The 21,668-nt window shown below is 43.5% G+C and overlaps 1 protein-coding gene across 1 annotated transcript; it reads left to right on the forward strand.

Moving 5' to 3' along the window:
• The first annotated feature begins 17,313 nt into the window (after nucleotides 1-17,313).
• Nucleotides 17,314-20,819, forward strand: FABP7 (fatty acid binding protein 7). The gene is made up of 4 exons (XM_063917260.1): nucleotides 17,314-17,508; nucleotides 17,876-18,048; nucleotides 19,219-19,320; nucleotides 20,555-20,819. Exons 1-4 carry the CDS (start codon nucleotides 17,436-17,438, stop codon nucleotides 20,603-20,605), a joined length of 399 nt encoding a protein of 132 aa, XP_063773330.1. The 5' UTR covers nucleotides 17,314-17,435; the 3' UTR covers nucleotides 20,606-20,819.
• Nucleotides 20,820-21,668: the final 849 nt, after the last annotated feature.

A 21,668-nucleotide genomic window follows, 5' to 3' on the forward strand; every position in this document is an offset into this window, starting at 1 on the left:
ATATCTACGTTCTCTGCCTGAAACGCTCCATATCTGTGCTCAGTGTGCTGCAAATATCTGTGCTCAGTGTGCTGCATTGTGGGGACCACCAGTATATAATTATAGTAGTACAGTACAGTAGGCCATTGCTGTATCTTGCAGCTCTGTGTCAAGTATACTATCCATATCTGTGCTGCATTTTTGTGAGCAGTATATAGTAGGACAGTACAGCATTTTGGTGACCAGCAGTATACATATAGTACAGTACAGTAGGCCATTGCTGTATCTTGCAGCTCTGTGTCAAGTATACTATCCATATCTGTGCTGCATTGTTGTGAGCAGTATATAGTAGGACAGTGCAGCATTTTGGTGACCAGCAGTATACATATAGTACAGTACAGTAGGCCATTGCTGTATCTTGCAGCTCTGTGTCAAGTATACTATCCATATCTGTGCTGCATTGTTGTGAGCAGTATATAGTAGGACAGTGCAGCATTTTGGTGACCAGCAGTATATATATATAGTACAGTACAGTAGGCCATTGCTGTATCTTGCAGCTCTCTGTCAAGTATACTATCCATATATGTGCTGCATTGTTGTGAGCAGTATATAGTAGAACAGTGCAGCATTTTGGTGACCAGCAGTATACATATAGTACAGTACAGTAGGCCATTGCTGTATCTTGCGGCTCTGTGTCAAGTATACTATCCATAGTTGTGCTGCATTATTGTGAGCAGTATATAGTAGGACAGTGCAGCATTTTGGTGACCAGCAGTATACATATAGTACAGTACAGTATGCCATTGCTGTATCTTGCAGCTCTATGTCAAGTATACTATCCATATCTGTGCTGCATTTTTGTGAGCAGTATATAGTAGGACAGTGCAGCATTTTGGTGACCAGCAGTATACATATAGTACAGTACAGTAGGCCATTGCTGTATCTTGCAGCTCTCTGTCAAGTATACTATCCATATCTCCTGCATTGTTGTGAGCAGTATATAGTAGGACAGTGCAGCATTTTGGTGACCAGCAGTATACATATAGTACAGTACAGTAGGCCATTGCTGTATCTTGCAGCTCTGTGTCAAGTATACTATCCATATCTGTGCTGCATTATACATATAGTACAGTACAGTACAGTACAGTAGGCCATTGCTGTATCTTGCAGCTCTGTGTCAAGTATACTATCCATATCTGTGCTGCATTGTTGTGAGCAGTATATAGGACAGTGCAGCATTTTGGTGACCAACAGTATATAGTTGTACAGTACAGTAGTCCATTGCTGTATCTTGCAGCTCTGTGTCAAGTATACTATCCATATCTGTGCTGCATTGTTGTGAGCAGTATATAGTAGGACAGTGCAGCATTTTGGTGACCAGCAGTATACATATAGTACAGTACAGTAGGCCATTGCTGTATCTTGCAGCTCTGTGTCAAGTATACTATCCATATCTGTGCTGCATTGTTGTGAGCAGTATATAGTAGGACAGTGAAGCATTTTGGTGACCAGCAGTATACATATAGTACAGTACAGTAGGCCATTGCTGTATCTTGCAGCTGTGTCAAGTATACTATCTATATCTGTGCTGCATTGTTGTGAGCAGTATATAGGACAGTGCAGCATTTTGGTGACCAACAGTATATAGTTGTACAGTACAGTAGTCCATTGCTGTATCTTGCAGCTCTGTGTCAAGTATACTATCCATATCTGTGCTGCATTGTTGTGAGCAGTATATAGTAGGACAGTGCAGCATTTTGGTGACCAGCAGTATACATATAGTACAGTACAGTAGGCAATTGCTGTATCTTGCAGCTCTGTGTCAAGTATACTATCCATATCTGTGCTGCATTGTTGTGAGCAGTATATAGTAGGACAGTGCAGCATTTTGGTGACCAACAGTATATAGTTGTACAGTACAGTAGTCCATTGCTGTATCTTGCAGTTCTGTGTCAAGTATACTATCCATATCTGTGCTGCATTGTTGTGAGCAGTATATAGTAGGACAGTGCAGCATTTTGGTGACCAGCAGTATACATATAGTACAGTACAGTAGGCCATTGCTGAATCTTGCAGCTCTGTGTCAAGTATACTATCCATATCTGTGCTGCATTGTTGTTGTGAGCAGTACATAGTAAGACAGTGCAGCATTGTGGTGACCACCAGTATACATATACAGTAGTACAGTACAGTAGGCCATTGCTGTATCTTGCAGCTCCGTATCACTTCAAGTATCCATATCTGTGCTGCATTGTTGTGAGCAGTATACAGTAGGACAGTGCAGCATTTTGGTGACCAGCAGTAGTAGTAGTACAGACATTACAGTAGGCCATTGCTATATTACTGGCATATAATTCCACATATTAAAAAATGGAGAACAAAAATGCGGAGGGTAAAATAGGGAAAGATCAAGATCCACTTCCACCTTGTGCGGAAGCTGCTGCCACTAGTCATGGCCGAGACGATGAAATGCCATCAACGTTGTCTGCCAAGGCCGATGCCCAATGTCATAGTAGAGAGCATGTAAAATACAAAAAACAAAAGTTCAGTAAAATGACCCAAAAATCTAAATTAAAAGCGTCTGAGGAGAAGCGTAAACTTGCCAATATGCCATTTACGACACGGAGTGGCAAGGAACGGCTGAGGCCCTGGCCTATGTTCATGCCTAGTGGTTCAGCTTCACATGAGGATGGAAGCACTCATCCTCCAGCTAGAAAAATGAAAAGACTTAAGCTGGCAAAAGCACAGCAAAGAACTGTGCGTTCTTCTAAATCACAAATCCCCAAGGAGAGTCCAATTGTGTCGGTTGCGATGCCTGACCTTCCCAACACTGGACGGGAAGAGGTAGCTCCTTCCACCATTTGCACACCCCCTGCAAGTGCTGGAAGGAGCACCAAAAGTCCAGTTCCTGATAGTCAAATTGAAGATGTCACTGTTGATGTACACCAGGATGAGGATATGGGTGTTGCTGGTGCTGAGGAGGAAATTGACAAGGAGGATTCTGATGGTGAGTTGGTTTGTTTAAGTCAGGCACCCGGGGAGACACCTGTTGTCCGTGGGATGAATATGGCCATTGACATGCCTGGTCAAATTACAAAAAAAAAAAAAAAATCACCTCTTCGGTGTGGAATTATTTTAACAGAAATGCGGACAACAGGTGTCAAGCCGTGTGTTGCCTTTGTCAAGCTGTAATAAGCAGGAGTAAGGACGTTAACCACCTAGGAACATCCTCCCTTATACGTCACCTGGAGCGCATTCATCAGAAGTCATTGACAAGTTCAAAAACTTTGTGACAGCGGAAGCAGTCCACTGACAACTAAATCCCTTCCTCTTGTACCCAAGCTCCTGCAAACCACACCACCAACTCCCTCAGTGTCAATTTCCTCCTTAGACAGGAAAGCCAATAGTCCTGCAGGCCATGTCACTGGCAAGTCTGACGAGTCCTCTCCTGCCTGGGATTCCTCCGATGGATCCTTGAGTGTAACGTCTACTGCTCCTGGCTCTGCTGTTGTTGCTGCTGGGAGTCGATCATCATCCCAGAGGGGAAGTCGGAAGACCACTTGTACTACTTCCAGTAAGCAATTGACTGTCCAACAGTCCTTTACGAGGAAGATGAAATATCACAGCAGTCATCCTGTTGCAAAGCGGATAACTCAGGCCTTGGCAGCTGTGTTGGTGTTAGACGTGTGTCCGGTATCCGCGTTAGTTCACAGGCAATTAGAGAATTTCTTAAGGTAGTGTGTCCCTGGTACCAAATACCATCTAGGTTCCATTTCTCTAGGCAGGCGATACCGAGAATGTACACAGACGTCAGAAAAAAACTCACCGGTGTTCTAAAAATTGCAGTTGTACCCAATGTCCACTTAACCACGGACATGTGGACAAGTGGAGCAGGGTAGACTCAGGACTATATGACTGTGACAGCCCACTGGAAAGATGTATTGCCGCCTGCAGCAAGAACAGTAGCGGCAACACCAGTAAATGCCAACTCGTTCCTAGGCAGGCTATGCTTTGTATCACCGCTTTCCATAAGAGGCACACAGCTGACAACCTCTTACGGAAACTGAGGAACATCATCGCAGAATGGCTTACCCCAATTGGACTCTCCTGGGGATTTGTAACATCGGACAACGCCACCAATATTGTGCGTGCATTACATGTGGGCAAATTCCAGCACGTTCCATGTTTTGCACATACATTGAATTTGGAGGTGCAGAATTATTTAAAAAATGACAGGGGTATGCAAGAGATGCTGTCGGTGGCCCGAAGAATTGCGGGCCACTTTCAGCATTCAGCCACCGCGTGCCGAAGACTGGAGCACCAGTAAACACTCCTGAACCTGCCCCGCCATCAGCTGAAGCAAGAGGTGGTAACGAGGTGGAATTCAACCCTCTATATGCTCAGAGTATGGAGGAGCAGCAAAAGTCCATTCAAGCCTATACATCTGGCCACGATATAGGTAAAGGAGGGGGAATGCACCTGACTCAAGTGCAGTGGAGAATGGTTTCAACGTTGTGCAAGGTTCTGCAACCCTTTGAACTTGCCACACGTGAAGTCAGTTCAGACACTGCCAGCCTGAGTCAGGTCATTTCCCTCATCAGGCTTTTGCAGAAGCATCTGGAGAGATTGAAGGAGGAGCTAAAACGGAGCGATTCCGCTAGGCATGTGTGACTTGTTCACTTAACCAGGATTTACGGGTGGTCAATCTGTTGAAATCAGAGCACTACATTTTGGCCACCGTGCTCAATCCTAGGTTTAAAGCCTACGTTGTATCTCTCTTTCTGGCAGACACAAGTCTGCAGAGGTTCAAAGACCTGCTGGTGAGACACTTGTCAACTCAAGCGGAACGTGACCCGTCAACAGCTCCTCCTTCACATTCTCCCGCAACTGGGGCTGTGAGGAAAAGGCTAAAGATTCCGAGCCCACCCGCTGGCGGTGATGCAGGGCAGTCTAGAGCGAGTGCTGACATCTGGTCCGGACTGACCATCCACAAGTCCCACATGCCTAGCGGAATCGCTCTGTTTTAGCTCCTCCTTCAATGTCTCCAGCTTCTTCTGCAAAAGCCTGATGAGGGGAATGACCTGACTCAGGCTGGCAGTGTCTGAACTGACTACACGTGTGGCAAGTTCAAAGGGTTGCAGAACCTTGCACAACGTTGAAATCATTCTCCACTGCGCTTGAGACAGGTGCATTCCACCTCCTTTGCCTATATCGTGGCCAGATGTATAGGCTTGAATGGCCTTTTGCTGCTCCTCCATCCTCTGAAGCATATAGAGGGTTGAATTCCACCCCGTTACCACCTCCTGCTTCAGATGATGGCAGGGCAGGTTCAGGTGTGTTTGGTGGTGCTCCAGTCTTCTGTACGCGGTGCCTGAATGCCGAAAGTGGCCCGCAATTCTTCGGGCCACCGACAGCATCTCTTGCACGCCCCTGTCGTTTTTTAAATAATTCTGCACCACCAAATTCAAGGTATGTGCAAAACATGGGACGTGCTGGAATTTGCCCAGATGTAATGCACGCACAATATTGCTGGCGTTGTCCGATGTCACAATTCCCCAGGAGAGTCCAATTGGGGTAAGCCATTCTGCGATGATCTTCCTCAGTTGCCGTAAGAGGTTTTTAGTTGTGTGCGTATTCTGGAAAGCGGTGACACAAAGCGTAGCCTGCCTAGGAACGAGTTGGCGTTTGCGAGATGCTGCTACTGGTGCCGCCGCTGCTGTTCTTGCTGCGGGAGGCAATACATCTACCCAGTGGGCTGTCACAGTCATATAGTCCTGAGTCTGCCCTGCTCCACTTGTCCACATGTCCGTGGTTAAGTGGACATTGGGTACAACAGCATTTTTTAGGACACTGGTGACTCTTTTTCTGAGGTCTGTGTACATTTTCGGTATCGCCTGCCTAAAGAAATGGAACCTAGATGGTATTTGGTACCGGGGACACAGTACCTCAATCAAGTCTATAGTTGGCTCTGAAGTAACGATGGATACCGGAACCACGTTTCTCACTGCCCAGGCTGCCAAGGCCTCAGATATCCGCTTTGCAGCAGGATCACTGCTGTGATATTTCATCTTCCTCGCAAAGGACTGTTGGACAGTCAATTGCTTACTGGAAGTAGTACAAGTGGTCTTCCGACTTCCCCTCTGGGATGCCGATCGACTCCCAGCAGCAACAACAGCAGCGCCAGCAGCAGTAGGCGTTACACTCAAGGATGCATCGGAGGAATCCCTGGCAGGAGAGGACTCGTCAGACTTGCCAGTGACATGGCCTGCAGGACTATTGGCTTTCCTGGGTAAGGAGGAAATTGACACTGAGGGAGTTGGTGGTGTGGTTTGTGGGAGCTTGGTTACAAGAGGAAGGGATTTAGTGGTCAGTGGACTGCTTCCGCTGTCGCCCAAAGTTTTTGAACTTGTCACTGACTTATGATGAATGCGCTGCAGGTGACGTATAAGTGAGGATGTTCCAAGGTGGTTAACGTCCTTACCTCTACTTATTACAGCTTGACAAAGGCAACACACGGCTTGACACCTGTTGTCCGCATTTGTGTTAAAATAATTCCACACCGAAGAGCTGATTTTTTTGTATTTTGACCAGGCATGTCAATGGCCATATTCGTCCCACGGACAACAGGTGTCTCCCCGGGTGCCTGACTTAAACAAACCACCTCACCATCAGAATCCTCCTTGTCAATTTCCTCCCCAGCGCCAGCAACACCCATATCCTCATCCCGGTGTACTTCAACACTGACATCTTCAATTTGACTATCAGGAACTGGACTGCGGGTGCTCCTTCCAGCACTTGCAGGGGGTGTGCAAATGGTGGAAGGAGCTACCTCTTCCCGTCCAGTGTTGGGAAGGTCAGGCATCGCAACCGACACAATTGGACTCTCCTTGGGGATTTGTGATTTCGAAGAACGCACAGTTCTTTGCTGTGCTTTTGCCAGCTTAAGTCTTTTCTTTTTTCTAGCGAGAGGATGAGTGCTTCCATCCTCATGTGAAGCTGAACGACTAGCCATGAACTCAGCCGTTCCTTGTCACTCCGTGTCGTAAATGGCATATTGGCAAGTTTACGCTTCTCCTCAGACGCTTTTAATTTTGATTTTTGGGTCATTTTACTGATCTTTTGTGTTTTGGATTTTACATGCTCTGTACTATGACATTGGGCATCGGCCTTGGCAGACGACGTTGATGGCATTTCATCGTCTCGGCCATGACTAGTGGCAGCAGCTTCAGCACGAGGTGGAAGTGGATCTTGATCTTTCCCTATTTTTTTAACCTCCACATTTTTGTTCTCCATATTTTAATGCGCACAACTAAAAGGCACCACAGGTATACAATGTAGATGGATGGATAGTATACTTTATGGATGATGAGTGACGACACAGAGGTAGGTACAGCAGTGGCCTACCGTACTGCTATATACAATATAATGGACCTGGTGGACACTGTCAGCAGACTGCGTTTATAGTATAAAAAAAAAGACACCACAGGTATACAATGTAGATGGATGGATAGTATACTTATGGACGACGAGTGCCGACGCAGAGGTAGGTAAAGCAGTGGCCTACCGTACTGCTATATACAGTATAATGGACCTGGTGGACACTGTCAGCAGACTGCGTTTATAGTATAAAGAAAAAAAGACACCACAGGTATACAATGTAGATGGATGGATAGTATACTAATGGACGACGAGTGATGACACAGAGGTAGGTACAGCAGTGGCCTACCGTACTGCTATATACAGTAAAATGGACCTGGTGGACACTGTCAGCAGACTGCGTTTATAGTATAAAGAAAAAAAGACACCACAGGTATACAATGTAGATGGATGGATAGTATACTTATGGACGACGAGTGACGACACAGAGGTAGGTACAGCAGTGGCCTACCGTACTGCTATATACAGTATAATGGACCTGGTAGACACTGTCAGCAGACTGCGTTTATAGTATAAAGAAAAAAAGACACCACAGGTATACAATGTAGATGGATGGATAGTATACTTATGGACGACGAGTGACGACACAGAGGTAGGTACAGCAGTGGCCTACCGTACTGCTATATACAGTATAATGGACCTGGTGGACACTGTCAGCAGACTGCGTTTATAGTATAAAAAAAAGACACCACAGGTACACAATGTAGATGCATGGATAGTATACTTATGGACGACGAGTGACGACACAGAGGTAGGTACAGCAGTGGCCTACCGTACTGCTATATACAGTATAATGGACCTGGTGGACACTGTCAGCAGACTGCGTTTATAGTATGAAGAAAAAAAGACACCACAGGTATACAATGTAGATGGATGGATAGTATACTTATGGACGACGAGTGACGACACAGAGGTAGGTACAGCAGTGGCCTACCGTACTGCTATATACAGTATAATGGACCTGGTGGACACTGTCAGCAGACTGCGTTTATAGTATAAAGAAAAAAAGACACCACAGGTATACAATGTAGATGGATGGATAGTATACTTATGGACGACGAGTGACGACACAGAGGTAGGTACAGCAGTGGCCTACCGTACTGCTATATACAGTATAATGGACCTGGTGGATACTGTCAGCAGACTGCGTTTATAGTATAAAGAAAAAAAGACACCACAGGTATACAATGTAGATGGATGGATAGTATACTTATGGACGACGAGTGACGACACAGAGGTAGGTACAGCAGTGGCCTACCGTACTGCTATATACAGTATAATGGACCTGGTGGACACTGTCAGCAGACTGCGTTTATAGTGTAAAGAAAAAAAGACATCACAGGTATACAATGTAGATGGATGGATAGTATACTTATGGACGACGAGTGACGACACAGAGGTAGGTACAGCAGTGGCCTACCGTTCTGCTATATACAGCATAATGGACCTGGTGGACACTGTCAGCAGACTGCGTTTATAGTATAAAGAAAAAAAGACACCACAGGTATACAATGTAGATGGATGGATAGTATACTTATGGATGACGAGTGCCGACACAGAGGTAGGTAAAGCAGTGGCCTACCGTACTGCTATATACAGTATAATGGACCTGGTGGACACTGTCAGCAGACTGCGTTTATAGTATAAAGAAAAAAAGACACCACAGGTATACAATGTAGATGGATGGATAGTATACTTATGGACGATGTGTGACGACACAGAGGTAGGTACAGCAGTGGCCTACCGTACTGCTATATACAGTATAATGGACCTGGTGGACACTGTCAGCAGACTGCGTTTATAGTATAAAAAAAAGACACCACAGGTATACAATGTAGATGGATGGATAGTATACTTATGGATGACGAGTGACGACACAGAGGTAGGTACAGCAGTGGCCTACCGTACTGCTATATACAGTATAATGGACCTGGTGGACACTGTCAGCAGACTGCGTTTATAGTGTAAAAAAAAAAGACACCACAGGTATACAATGTAGATGGATGGATAGTATACTTATGGACGACGAGTGACGACACAGAGGTAGGTACAGCAGTGGCCTACCGTACTGCTATATACAGTATAATGGACCTGGTGGACACTGTCAGCAGACTGCGTTTATAGTATAAAAAAAAGACACCACAGGTATACAATGTAGATGGATGGAGAGTATACTTATGGACGACGAGTGACGACACAGAGGTAGGTACAGCAGTGGCCTACCGTACTGCTATATACAGTATAATGGACCTGGTGGACACTGTCAGCAGACTGCGTTTATAGTATAAAGAAAAAAAGACACCACAGGTATACAATGTAGATGGATGGATAGTATACTTATGGACGACGAGTGACGACACAGAGGTAGGTACAGCAGTGGCCTACCGTACTGCTATATACTGTATAATGGACCTGGTAGACACTGTCAGCAGACTGCATTTATAGTATAAAAAAAAAAGACACCACAGGAGTGTTTTTCAGGCAGACAAACGTATACTGGTGGTCACTGTCAGCAAAACTGTGCACTGTACTCCTGCTATAGCTGCTCCCCAGTCCCCACAATTAAGCAGTGTGAGCACTCAGCACAGATATATCATGCAGCACACTGAGCACAGATATGGTATGGAGCGTTTTTCTCAGGCAGAGAACGGATAAAAAACTGGTGGTCACTATTAGCAAAACTCTGCACTGTACTCCTCCTAACAGCTGCTCCCCAATACTCCCCACAATAAGCTAAGCAATCAGATCAACTGTGTAGTATATAACTATATAAACGGAGAGGACGCCAGCCACGTCCTCTCCCTATCAATCTCAATGCACGTGTGAAAATGGCGGCGACGCGCGGCTGCTTATATAGAATCCGAATCTAGCGAGAATCCGACAGCGGGATGATGACGTTCGGGCGCGCTCGGGTTAACCGAGCCATACGGGAGAATCCGAGTATGGCTCGGACCCGTCTAAAGAGGGTGAAGTTCGGGGGGGTTCGGTTTCTCAGAAACCGAACCCGCTCATCACTACCTCAGACATGTCGACACACACGTACCGACACACCACACACTCAGGGAATGCTCATCTGAAGACAATTCCCCCATAAGGCCCTTTGGAGAGACAGAGAGAGAGTATGCCAGCACACACCCCAGCGCTATATGTCCCAGGAATCACACCGTAACACAGTGTTTACCCAGTTGCTGCTGTATATAAAGCTTTTACGCCTAATTTATGTGCCCCCCCTCTCTTTTTACCCTCTTCTACTGTGTTTCTGCAGGGGAGAGACTGGAGAGCTTCCTCTCAGCGGTGCTGTGGAGAAAAAACATGGCGCTGGTGAGTGCTGAGGAAGAAGCCCCGCCCCCTCAGCGGCGGGCTTCTGTCCCGCGTTTTTTGTGTAAAATAATGGCGGGGGCTCATGCATATATACAGTGCCCAACTGTATATATGCTCACTTTTTGCCAAGAGGTTCCTAATTGCTGCCCAGGGCGCCCCCCCCCCCCCTGCGCCCTGCACCCTACAGTGACCGGAGTGTGTTGGTTTAGTGTGGGAGCAATGGCACACAGCTGCAGTGCTGTGCGCTACCTCATATGAAGACTGGAGTCTTCTGCCGCCGATTTCGAAGTCTTCTTGCTTCTGTCACCGGCTTCTGTCTTCCGGCTCTGCGAGGGGGACGGCGGCGCGGCTCCGGGATCGGATGACCAAGGGTGCGATCCTGTGTACTATCCCTCTGGAGCTAATGGTGTCCAGTAGCCTAAGAAGCAGGACCTATCTTCAGAGAGTAGGGCTGCTTCTCTCCCCTCAGTCCCACGTAGCAGAGAGCCTGTTGCCAGCAGATCTCTCTGAAAATAAAAAAAAACCTAACAAAATACTTTCTTTTTAGCAAGCTCAGGAGAGCTCACAAAGTAGCACCCAGCTCGTCCGGGCACAGATTCAAACTGAAGTCTGGAGGAGGGGCATAGAGGGAGGAGCCAGAGCACACCAGAATCCAAATTCTTTCTTAAAGTGCCCAGTCTCCTGCGGAGCCCGTCTATTCCCCATGGTCCTTACGGAGTCCCCAGCATCCACTAGGACGTTAGAGAAAACAATATTCTTTTTTTTACACATGGCTATCAGCCCCCCATCCGCAGCCCTGGATGGGGGTGGGGGGGGGGTGGCCTCGGGCTTCACCCCTGGCCCTTGGGTGGCTGGAGGGGGGGGACCCCTTGATTTAAGGGGTCCCCACTCCTCCAGGGTACCCCGGCCAGGGGTGACTAGTTAGTGATTTAATGCCAGGCCGCAGGGACCTATATAAAAGTGTCCCCCGGCTGTGGCATTATCTCTCTGACTAGTGGAGCCCGGTGCTGGTTCAAAAAATACGGGGGACACCTACGCTTTTTGTCCCCCGTATTTTTGGCACCAGGACCAGGCGCAGAGCCCGGTGCTGGTTGTTCAAATATGGGGGAACCCCTGTCAATTTTTCCCCATATTTTTGCAACCAGGACCGGCTCAAAGAGCCCGAGGCTGGTTTTGCTTAGGAGGGGGGACCCCACACAATTTTTTTTTTTGAATTTTAACACTTTAATTTTTTTTTAAAGGTGCACAATGAAGCCCTGCACGGATCTCACAGATCCGGCCGGGATTCCTTGTGTTTTGTCAGGCAGTGTTTTACTCATCACTCCCGTAAAACACTGCCTGACATTACGAATCACATCGACATAGGAAAAGACGAATGTTGCAAACTCGGCAGATTAGTAACTGACCGTATCAGGATTCAAAAAGTTGCAATAAAATGCACCCGATACCATTCGAGTTCAAACACCCTTAAAAACGGCAAAAACACGAATATTAGTAAATATACCCCTTTGTTTCTATACTTACAGTGCATATTTGAGCTAAGGGTTTCCAATAATGTAATCCTTAAGTACTAGAATAGATAGGATACTTTATCTCCCAAAAAGTTAAAATCATGTTTGACTTTTAAATCCACTAAACCCAGGACAATGAAGTCTAGCACATAGTATTAGAGATGGACAATAATACAGTAGTCCCATATTAATAAATCAAAACAGGACACATTGAATAATGCTACAGTCACTGGAATAAGATTGTTCCATACTAACAATATTCTGCCGGGATGTAGTTATGTGACTGGCGGTCATCAGACCATGAGACTACCGGTCACAATACCTATGCCTGCATCCCACCGCCTCAAAATCTCGCCACTCGGCATGCCGACTAGCAAGGACTATTCCCACTCGTGGGTCTCCATGACACCAATAGAGTGGGAATAGAACCTGTGTCAAGTGCAGCTCATCAACGAGCCCGCAAGGGGCTTTGCTGCACTCACCACCCCGCCGCCATTCTAATCCCCGGGATCCCGACGTCGGCATGACGCCGGTCACCCATGCCCAACCCATTCTGCTCTTGCGCAGTTTCAAACTATCCTGTTAGCCCAGCAGTTTCCAAACAGTTTTGAATCATGGCGCCCTAGAGTATCAAAATAATTTTTATGGCACCCCAAAAGTTTCTTATTGAGACATTTAGAAAGAAATATTAAATTAAATAAATTGTGTTTATATGTCATCCTGAGGTTCAAGCTGGCAAAGTGTGGATAACTCCTACAAAATTAAAAACTACACAGAGCTGCGACAAACCCTCCAGACTGTGGAGTGGGTAGCACATTCTCTGTTTCTTCAGATATTAATCTGGTGTAATGGTGTAATGGTTAGCATTACTGCCTCACAGCACTGAGGTCATGGGTTCAATTCCCACCATGGCTCTGTGTGGAGTTTGTATATTCTCCCCATACTTGCATGGAACTCCTCCCACAATCCAAAAATATGGTATCTGGGTTGACATGAGTTTTTCACCTTTTCTTTTTACTTTTTCATACTAAACGATCCACGTGGACTACAATTGAAAACAGTAAACTGTGTCGAGTGCAGCCGCGAGGGGACACAGTGCACTAATTGGGGTTCCCGGTAACTTTACAAAGAAAACAACACCAAAAAAACTCATGTCAACCTTTTTGCCATATCGACCTTGTTCATGTCGACCTAATGGATGTGTCGACCTATTTCCTGTGTCAACCTACTCACTGTCGACCAATAGGTGTCGATCTAATGTGTGTCGACCTAGACACTGTCAACCCTGAGTCCCAGATCCCAAAAATATGCTGGTAAGCTAAATGAATCCCAACAAAATTAACCCTAGCGTGAATGTGTGTGAGCGTACATGTGGTACGGAATATAGATATATAAATTGTAAGCTCCACTGGGGCAGGGACTGATGTGAATGGCCAAATATTTTCTCTGTAAAGCGCTGCAGAATATGTGTGTGCTATTTAAATAACTGGTAAATAATAGTAAATAAATATTCATCAGAATAACTGGATAATCAGTCACATGGTAATTGATTATGATTATGGGGGAGGTATAGCAAACCTTCTAAAGCGCACAAGTGGAGAAGTTGCCCATGTCAAACAATGAGCTTCTAGCTATCAATTATCTAGCTCATTCTATGAAATGATAGGTATAATCTGATTGATTGCTATAGGCAACATCTACACGTGTCCCCTTTAGAAGGTTTAATACATCTCCCCCTATTTGTTGCTAGCTGTGCCCCTCCATATGTGATGACAAAAACATAGCTCCATAGGCAAACACAGGTGGAAGGGGGTGGGGTGTGGGTCAGATATTGTGGTCAGATTATGACCACAATAGCAATAGTATATACCGGAACTGCTGTATGATTACTGGAACTGCCGCCACAACATGCAGTTTAAGGGACAGAACAGAGCTGCTGTGCATGTCTAGTGGTAAAAGCTTCTTCTACCACGTTTGCTGTGAGTGTGGATCTGTGTCCTCAATTACCGTACTGGACCAGTGAGTAGCTGCTAGGAGGAAGAAATAGGAGCCTTACCATGAGGTGGGTGAATGTGTGTTTGGAATGTTCAGTTCTGTCTCCTACTGGTTCTCTTATGTTTGTGTAATTTTTTTTATTTATTATCGGATGTTTCACTTTTCCTGACCACTTATTTTATTTATATTAGTTAAATATATTTGATACAGCCTATTCTATAGACCAGTGGGGTGTCTCAGGACACTTGCAGGGGTGCCCTGGATTGGTGGTCCAGGACCAATTCAAATTATTTATGGTCAATGTAATAGGCAAAACCAGTGCCGGTGGCTGCCAATAATAAAATATGTGGCCAAACAGAAGCAAATCTTGTCCCTCACCACACAACTGAACATAAGGATGACATATAAATACAATTTACTTAATTTAATATTTATTTCTAAGTTTCTCAATAAGGAAGCCTTATTGAGAAACCCTCTCTAGGGTTGCCGTGAAAAACATTCTGGTACTCTAGGGCGCCGTGATTAAAAAACATTTGGGAACCACTGGTATAGATTGTCTATAGTGTTAAATATTAATAGTGTATTCCATACACTATCCAGTGTATAAAATGACCAATGTGCACATTAATGTCCAGGGTTGCCACTAGGTTTTTGAATTGCATTTAGAAACCACCCTCTGGAAATCCTACGTTTGCCCCTGAGCTCAAGAACAGTATGTGTTCCAAAAGCAGAATGGAATATATTAAACTTTAGAATGTGACTTTTTGAGGAGACTGTGCAGCATATTGCATTGTGGGGCATAAGAGAGGTTAACAATAAGAATAAAAAGAGGTTTCAATATGTTCTTAGCAGGAGTTGGGATGTATATCCCGGCAGATGGGATGCCAGTGGTCAGAATACCGACAGCGGGATCTCGATTATCAAAATCCTGACAAGGGAAGGTAAGTAGACTTACCTTCCCCCAATGGCCAACTAACTCTAAGCCTCCCTATTTGCAGCCTAACCCTAACACTCCCAGGTGGTGCCTAATCCCAAACCGCCCCCTCCCCGCAGGCTAAACCTAACCCTCCCCCCTCAGCCTAACCCTAACCTCCCCGGGCAGCAGCCTAACCCTAACCCTTCCCTTGCAGCCTAGACCTATCCCCCTCCCTGTGGTTTACTTCTCCGGCAGCCCGGCAGTGTAGCGATCGGGATCCCAGGTCTCGGGATGCTGGAACCGGGATTGTGATCCCTGTCACTGCCGGCATTCTGTTACGTGTCGGGATTCTTGTGTCTGTATTTTGACAGCCGGGATCCCGACCGCCGGGACCTACCAAACCCCCTTAGCAGTAGCAGAGGCATAGCTAGAAATGTCTGGGGCCCATTGCAAATTGTGATAGGATCCTCTACACGCCATCATAAAGTCATACCCACCAGAACGTACCCTCTGCAGTCAATAAAATGGGGTACAAATAGCATTAGTATAAATATGGCATATTCATATGATTTATACATAACTCATACCTCCCAACATGACCCTCTCCAGGAGGGACAGAATGCTCTGCTCCTGGACTTCCCTCTTAATGTATGATTGCCATCACCTGAGCTGAAACACCTTTCTTATCCATTAACCTGTTCAACACAGGTGCCTGCAATCACAAATTAAGAAGAAAGTCCAGGAGCAGAGCATTCTGTCCCTCCTGGAGAGGGTCATGTTGGGAGGTATGCATAACTGCATCCTCATTACTATGCCAATCATATAAGTGATTGGAAAAATTAATAATGGTGCTTTTCAAGTTTGCACTTAAAGCCCCTTTTTTCCTCTCTGATAGTGTCCTATATACTGCTGTGTCCTCATTGGTTATGCCTTGGTTCTTTGTATTTAAATTATTATATTTGACTTGTATGTGTGAGAGAAAAAACATTTCTGATTATTGTCAATAAAGTGTTAAATATAGAACATTGCTTGTAAACAGTGTGTAGTGTAAATGTTACTGCAAGATTCCTGCGTCCAGAAATAAAGCAGCTCATTGTTCTTCTGGAAAGGCATTGCAACAATTGGATTACATTCTGAAACCTGCTGTGGCCCTAGCATTTAATCACCATCCGTGCCTCCACCCCCACCACCCGCTTAGCATTTGGGAATGAACTGAAGTAACCTCACATCACTCAGCATGAAATTAATTCTATTGCTGGGAAAAACCCACCTTCAATAACAAATATAATCATAGATGGTGTATGTTACCCGCAGTCTTTTCTCTAATATATATTGTATTAACATACCTCCCAACATGACCCTCTCCAGGAGGGACAAAATGCTCTGGTTTTGGACTGTTCTCTTAATTTATCATTGCCGACACCTGTTTTTTGAACAGGTTAATGGATAGGAAAGGTGTTTCAGCACAGGTGATGGCAATCAGAAATTAAGAGGGAAGTCCAGGAGCAGAGCATTGTGTCCCTCCTGGAGAGGGTCATGTTGGGAGGTATGTATTAATAACATTTTAAAGTGTATGATATTAATTTGATGTACGGCTATATTCATAAATATGCAAGAAGCATGACTTGTCATATAAAAAGCAACCTCATTTGTTTCCTTCCTGGTAAGCTATCAATTTGTGTATTATGTTTCTATAGCATAGTGGATACTTAGTTAAGTTTACAGTTTTAAATAGATCTTTGGGGAGTGTGCTACTTTGACTAATTCTCTTGTCACAGTTCTATGTTCATGTGACTTTTAATGCTTATTAGACATAATGCTGTTTTCTGGCACAGTATATGTGAATCATACTCATTTGACTTCATTTTGTGCTTTTCAAATGCCATTCTTCTCAATATAATGCGATATGGCAGAAAAACAAATATTTCTGTTCATGCGTCTTAGGGAAATCATCTTAAAATAAGTCTAAAAATCAAGGTTTTTTTTGTGACCTCTTGTAGAAGGAGTTCAAGTCCACTGGGCTATGCATTTATTGTCCTGACCCTTTGTCTGAGCCTGAAGCATTAATCATACCACGCCCATTGCCAGGCTATTGGTGTGTGAGAATTGATAGGGTTGGACCCCTTTCTTCTTCCATATGTCCAGCCCCCATCACCAGTTGCAAGTCTCCCAATAAGTACAGCTCCCATGTAAATCAGAACAGAGCATCTCTTAGACAGGGAAAAAAGCAGGATCATATTTTACACTGTGATCTGTTCTCTACATCCACTGAGAAAATGGTAGATGCTTTCTGTGCCACCTGGAAACTGATAGATAGCCAGAACTTTGATGAGTACATGAAATCCCTGGGTATGTGCACATTCCAAAACCTAAATACTTGTGATTGTGACGTGTACAGCATCTGTGGTAGATACTGGTAATGCAAAGCGTCTACTGAGCCGCAAGCCAGTAAATCTGCAGCACAGCTCTTTAAACACCTGCAGACTGCAGGCATTTACAAGTGATTAACAGGATTAGGAACTGTTCCAACCAGCAGATGACTTTACTGCTTAGTGATAACAAAGTTGGACTCCAATAGAAGGCTTTTACACAACTGCCATATTTTTATATCGTTTCTAATTTTTAGTGCTTGCAGTATTCCATTCACCAGGGAATGGGACACCATTTAACTTTACATTTATGACTGTCCATTTTATTTCTTTGCTGCTTTCTGCAGGAGTTGGCTTTGCTACCAGACAGGTGGGAAATGTCACTAAGCCAACAGTCATCATCAGCCAAGAAGGCGATAAAGTGGTAATCAAGACCCAGAGCACATTCAAGAATACAGAGATCAGCTTCAAGCTAGGGGAGGAATTTGATGAAAACACTGCTGATGACAGGAACTGCAAGGTGAGTGGCCATAATAAGCAAATAGCTTTCTCTGGGACAAATGGTAAAAGAGCATTCCCAAAAAGCAAGTTGCCTGCTGTACTCTGTTATTTTAAAACATTGCAAGCAAATGTTTTTGTGTTGTTTTTTTCCATTTGAAATCATTGGTAAACTAATTAAATTAAGTTTCAGGGTATTTTTTATTGCAGAGAAATAATGCTTCAGATTACATTAATGTTCAATTTTCAATAACGTTCTTGTCATTTTACTGTCTAACACAATGCAATGTTTTAGAATAGTAAGATATTGTACTACATGTGTTAATACATAATATGAAGATTTGGCATTCTATTTTGGAAAAATACATACAGTACTGTATGTTGTAGAACTGTTTTCGCTGATTGAAGCAAGACTACTGCCTATTACTGGGAGATTATTCAACTAATTTCTACAATATGTTTTTGTTTTTTTTATCAGTTGCTGGTGTCATGTAACTTAGTAGTTAAAAAAATTAATTATGATAAAAATATTAACTAATGTACAAAACAAATCTCACTTACTTTTATAAAACCCACTGCAATAAAAAAACATTATTTAACATTTTGACTAAATAATTGATACATTTTTTGAAAAGTGTGTGTGTGTGGGGGCAGGATGGGGGAGGGGAGGGTAGTTAGATAGTTGCCCTGCACTCCCAGAATCACAAACAACCACTGAAACAGGATCTGTCCACATCTTAACTTTGTTACATAATGATTGTGTTAGTCATTTAAATATGTAGATCCCGCAATTATTTTTCTCTGTAATGTTAGCACCGTATGTTCCAACCTGAGAAGTACTGGGAAAAATGAGTGCAGCATCAGTTGAATTAAGTGCACTGCTTAGATGAACTCAGTCTGGTACTATGCAGGGAAAAACAGAAAAGTCTATTTTTAATGTTCCCTGCATTATGACTCCAATCATTCTCATATTTGCACCTCCACAATTTACTATTTGCGTACCTACTGTACTGTATATAATGTAGGTAAGATTGTTCTCCTATGTGGATTTACTTCTCAATACAGATAAAAAAAATCTTTTTTTTAAGCCAGTTGTAAATAAAGTAGACAATATTAGTAATTTAACGTAAGCTGTCTTTTTTTTTTTTAATGCATTTTTCCATAACTTTCTCACATTTCTGTCCCCCAACAGTCCACTGTAACCCTAGAAGGGGATAAGCTGGTGCATGTGCAGAAGTGGGATGGTAAAGAAACCAAATTTGTAAGAGAAATTAAAGATGATAAACAGGTTATGGTAAGTAGAGAAGGAGATAGTGATGGTTCTGAACATAAAAGTATATTATTTGGTGAAATGACATTCATGCTATTTTCCAGCAAATGGCCTTTGGGATAATTATATCTTTAGTGGATCTCTGGAACAGAATTTTTACAGGTTGTCAAGCAACTCACAAGCAGCATTGTGCATTGGAACGGCATATAAAGATGAACAGTCTCTTACAATTTAGAACTGCAGAAAAGGAAATATGAAACTGATACTCTAGGAAAACCTTATATACAGTATATATAGGGTTTCCCTATGCTTTTGGAATTGCATGTATGTATGTATATATATATATATATATATTACCTTCTGTTACACAGTAGTCTTCTCTATAATCTGACTTTATTTGCAATTAACATTAATGGTATCAAAAGTTTAGTCTTTTATGATATACTGTCGGGCAAACTTTTAATTAGTGGACTGAAGAAACAAGCTGTGTAAAAGAGGATGATGCAGCTTTGTAGCCTGAGTGGAAATATGTCCCCAAAGCTTTTCCGGGCATCTGAACAGTTTATTGTTATCATTATATATACCTCCTTATATTTCTTAGTTATGATCGCCTTACTTAAACCCAAATTAGATAATCTCCTACTCAGTTATTATGTCAAAGCCATCTGTTGTAAATGTCAGAAACAGCTGGTCTATAGGTTACACCATGCAGACTCCTTAAATGTATGGCAAACATATAAGTCAGATTGTTCTTCTAAGATTAACTCACTGCATAAATTAAACGCTGAACACATTGGAGTAAATTTACTAAGGTGGGAGTTTTTTTTTTAGATCTAGTGATCTTGCTTCTACAAGATAATAAATAGAATTTGATTAGTTGCTATGGGTAACCGTTCTAAAAAAAACAAAACCTTCCGTTCTAAAAAAAACAAAACCTTCCCACCATAGTAAATTTACCCATCGTTTTAACCTCTATTTTTATGCATATTTAAAATAAAAGCTATACAGTATATGAGTACCATGGAAAACATTACAAAGACTGAACTTAATTAACAGGGGGAACTGCTGCAGCCTCTATTTTAAGAATTTTGATAGGACTGTTACCTTCTTTCCATTAACCCAGATAACAAAGCATTTTCTCACCAAATTGCTTCATTAGCTAAAATGGGGCCAGATTAGGATGTAAGCAAAGGGATGTAGAGCATTTCCGTTTGAAAAAACAGTTCATTAAAATATGTTTTCTTCTCTCTCTCTACAGACTCTGACCTTTGGTGACATTGTAGCAGTCCGTCAGTATGAGAAGGCATAAACTCTGGCAAGCTGTCTTTGCTCACTGGTTACTAAAGTGTTACATGCCATACACAAATTGCACTGAAGATGACACATGACAACTGACATTTTTTCCCCTGCAATGAAAACCGTCTTCTGCATCTCTGATCTATGTACATTACCAAATTGATAACTTTGCATTTCGCTGATGACAGCAATGTAACAGATTTTTATTAAAATGGTAAAGACCTGTATTTTTATTCATGATGTGACTCTTTATTTGAAACCATAGACTCAGCAGAATGAGGTTTGGTAAATTGCTGCTTGGCTTCCATCATCTGTGTTTGTGATATCCATAGGACACACTGTACATTGGCCCTCATTCCGAGTTGTTCGCTCGCTAGCTGCTTTTAGCAGCATTGCACACGCTAGGCCGCCGCCGTCTGGGAGTGTATCTTAGTTTAGCAGAATAGCGAATGAAAGAGTAGCAGAATTGCTAATAAATAATTCTTTAAGTTTCTGAGTAGCACCGGACCTACTCACAGATTGCAATCAGCTCAGTCCGTTTAGTTCCTGGTTTGACGTCGCAAACACGCCCTGCGTTCGGCCAGCCACTCCCCCGTTTCTCCAGACACTCCCGCGTTTTTCCCTGACATGCCTGCGTTTTTTAGCAAACGCCGGGAAAACGCTGAGTTACCACCCAGAAACGCCCCTTTCCTGTCAATCCTTCACCGAACAGCAGTGCGACTGAAAAGCGCCGCAGAATCCTCAGCAAATCTGCTAAGTTTTGTGTTAAATAACTAAGCGCATGTGCCCTGCGTGCCTTGCGCATGCGCAGTTTGAAACAAATCGCAGCATAGCGAAAATCGGCAATGAGCGAACAACTCGGAATGACCCCCATTATCTGATATAAAACAACACTGTGACTGTGCTTTAATGGAGTGTTCAATATTATCGTACGCTGGGTAAAGAAAGTATTTATTGTGTGGTTGCTGTGATTTGAATAGAAAAAGGTACTACTATCATATAAAGCAAAAATCTTATGGGTTTCACCTGAAAATGCTAGATTTTTTATGAATATGTAAAAAAGAAAAAATCTTAGA

Source organism: Pseudophryne corroboree, chromosome 4 (genome assembly GCF_028390025.1).
Source record: "Pseudophryne corroboree isolate aPseCor3 chromosome 4, aPseCor3.hap2, whole genome shotgun sequence".
Classification (NCBI taxonomy): domain Eukaryota; kingdom Metazoa; phylum Chordata; class Amphibia; order Anura; family Myobatrachidae; genus Pseudophryne; species Pseudophryne corroboree.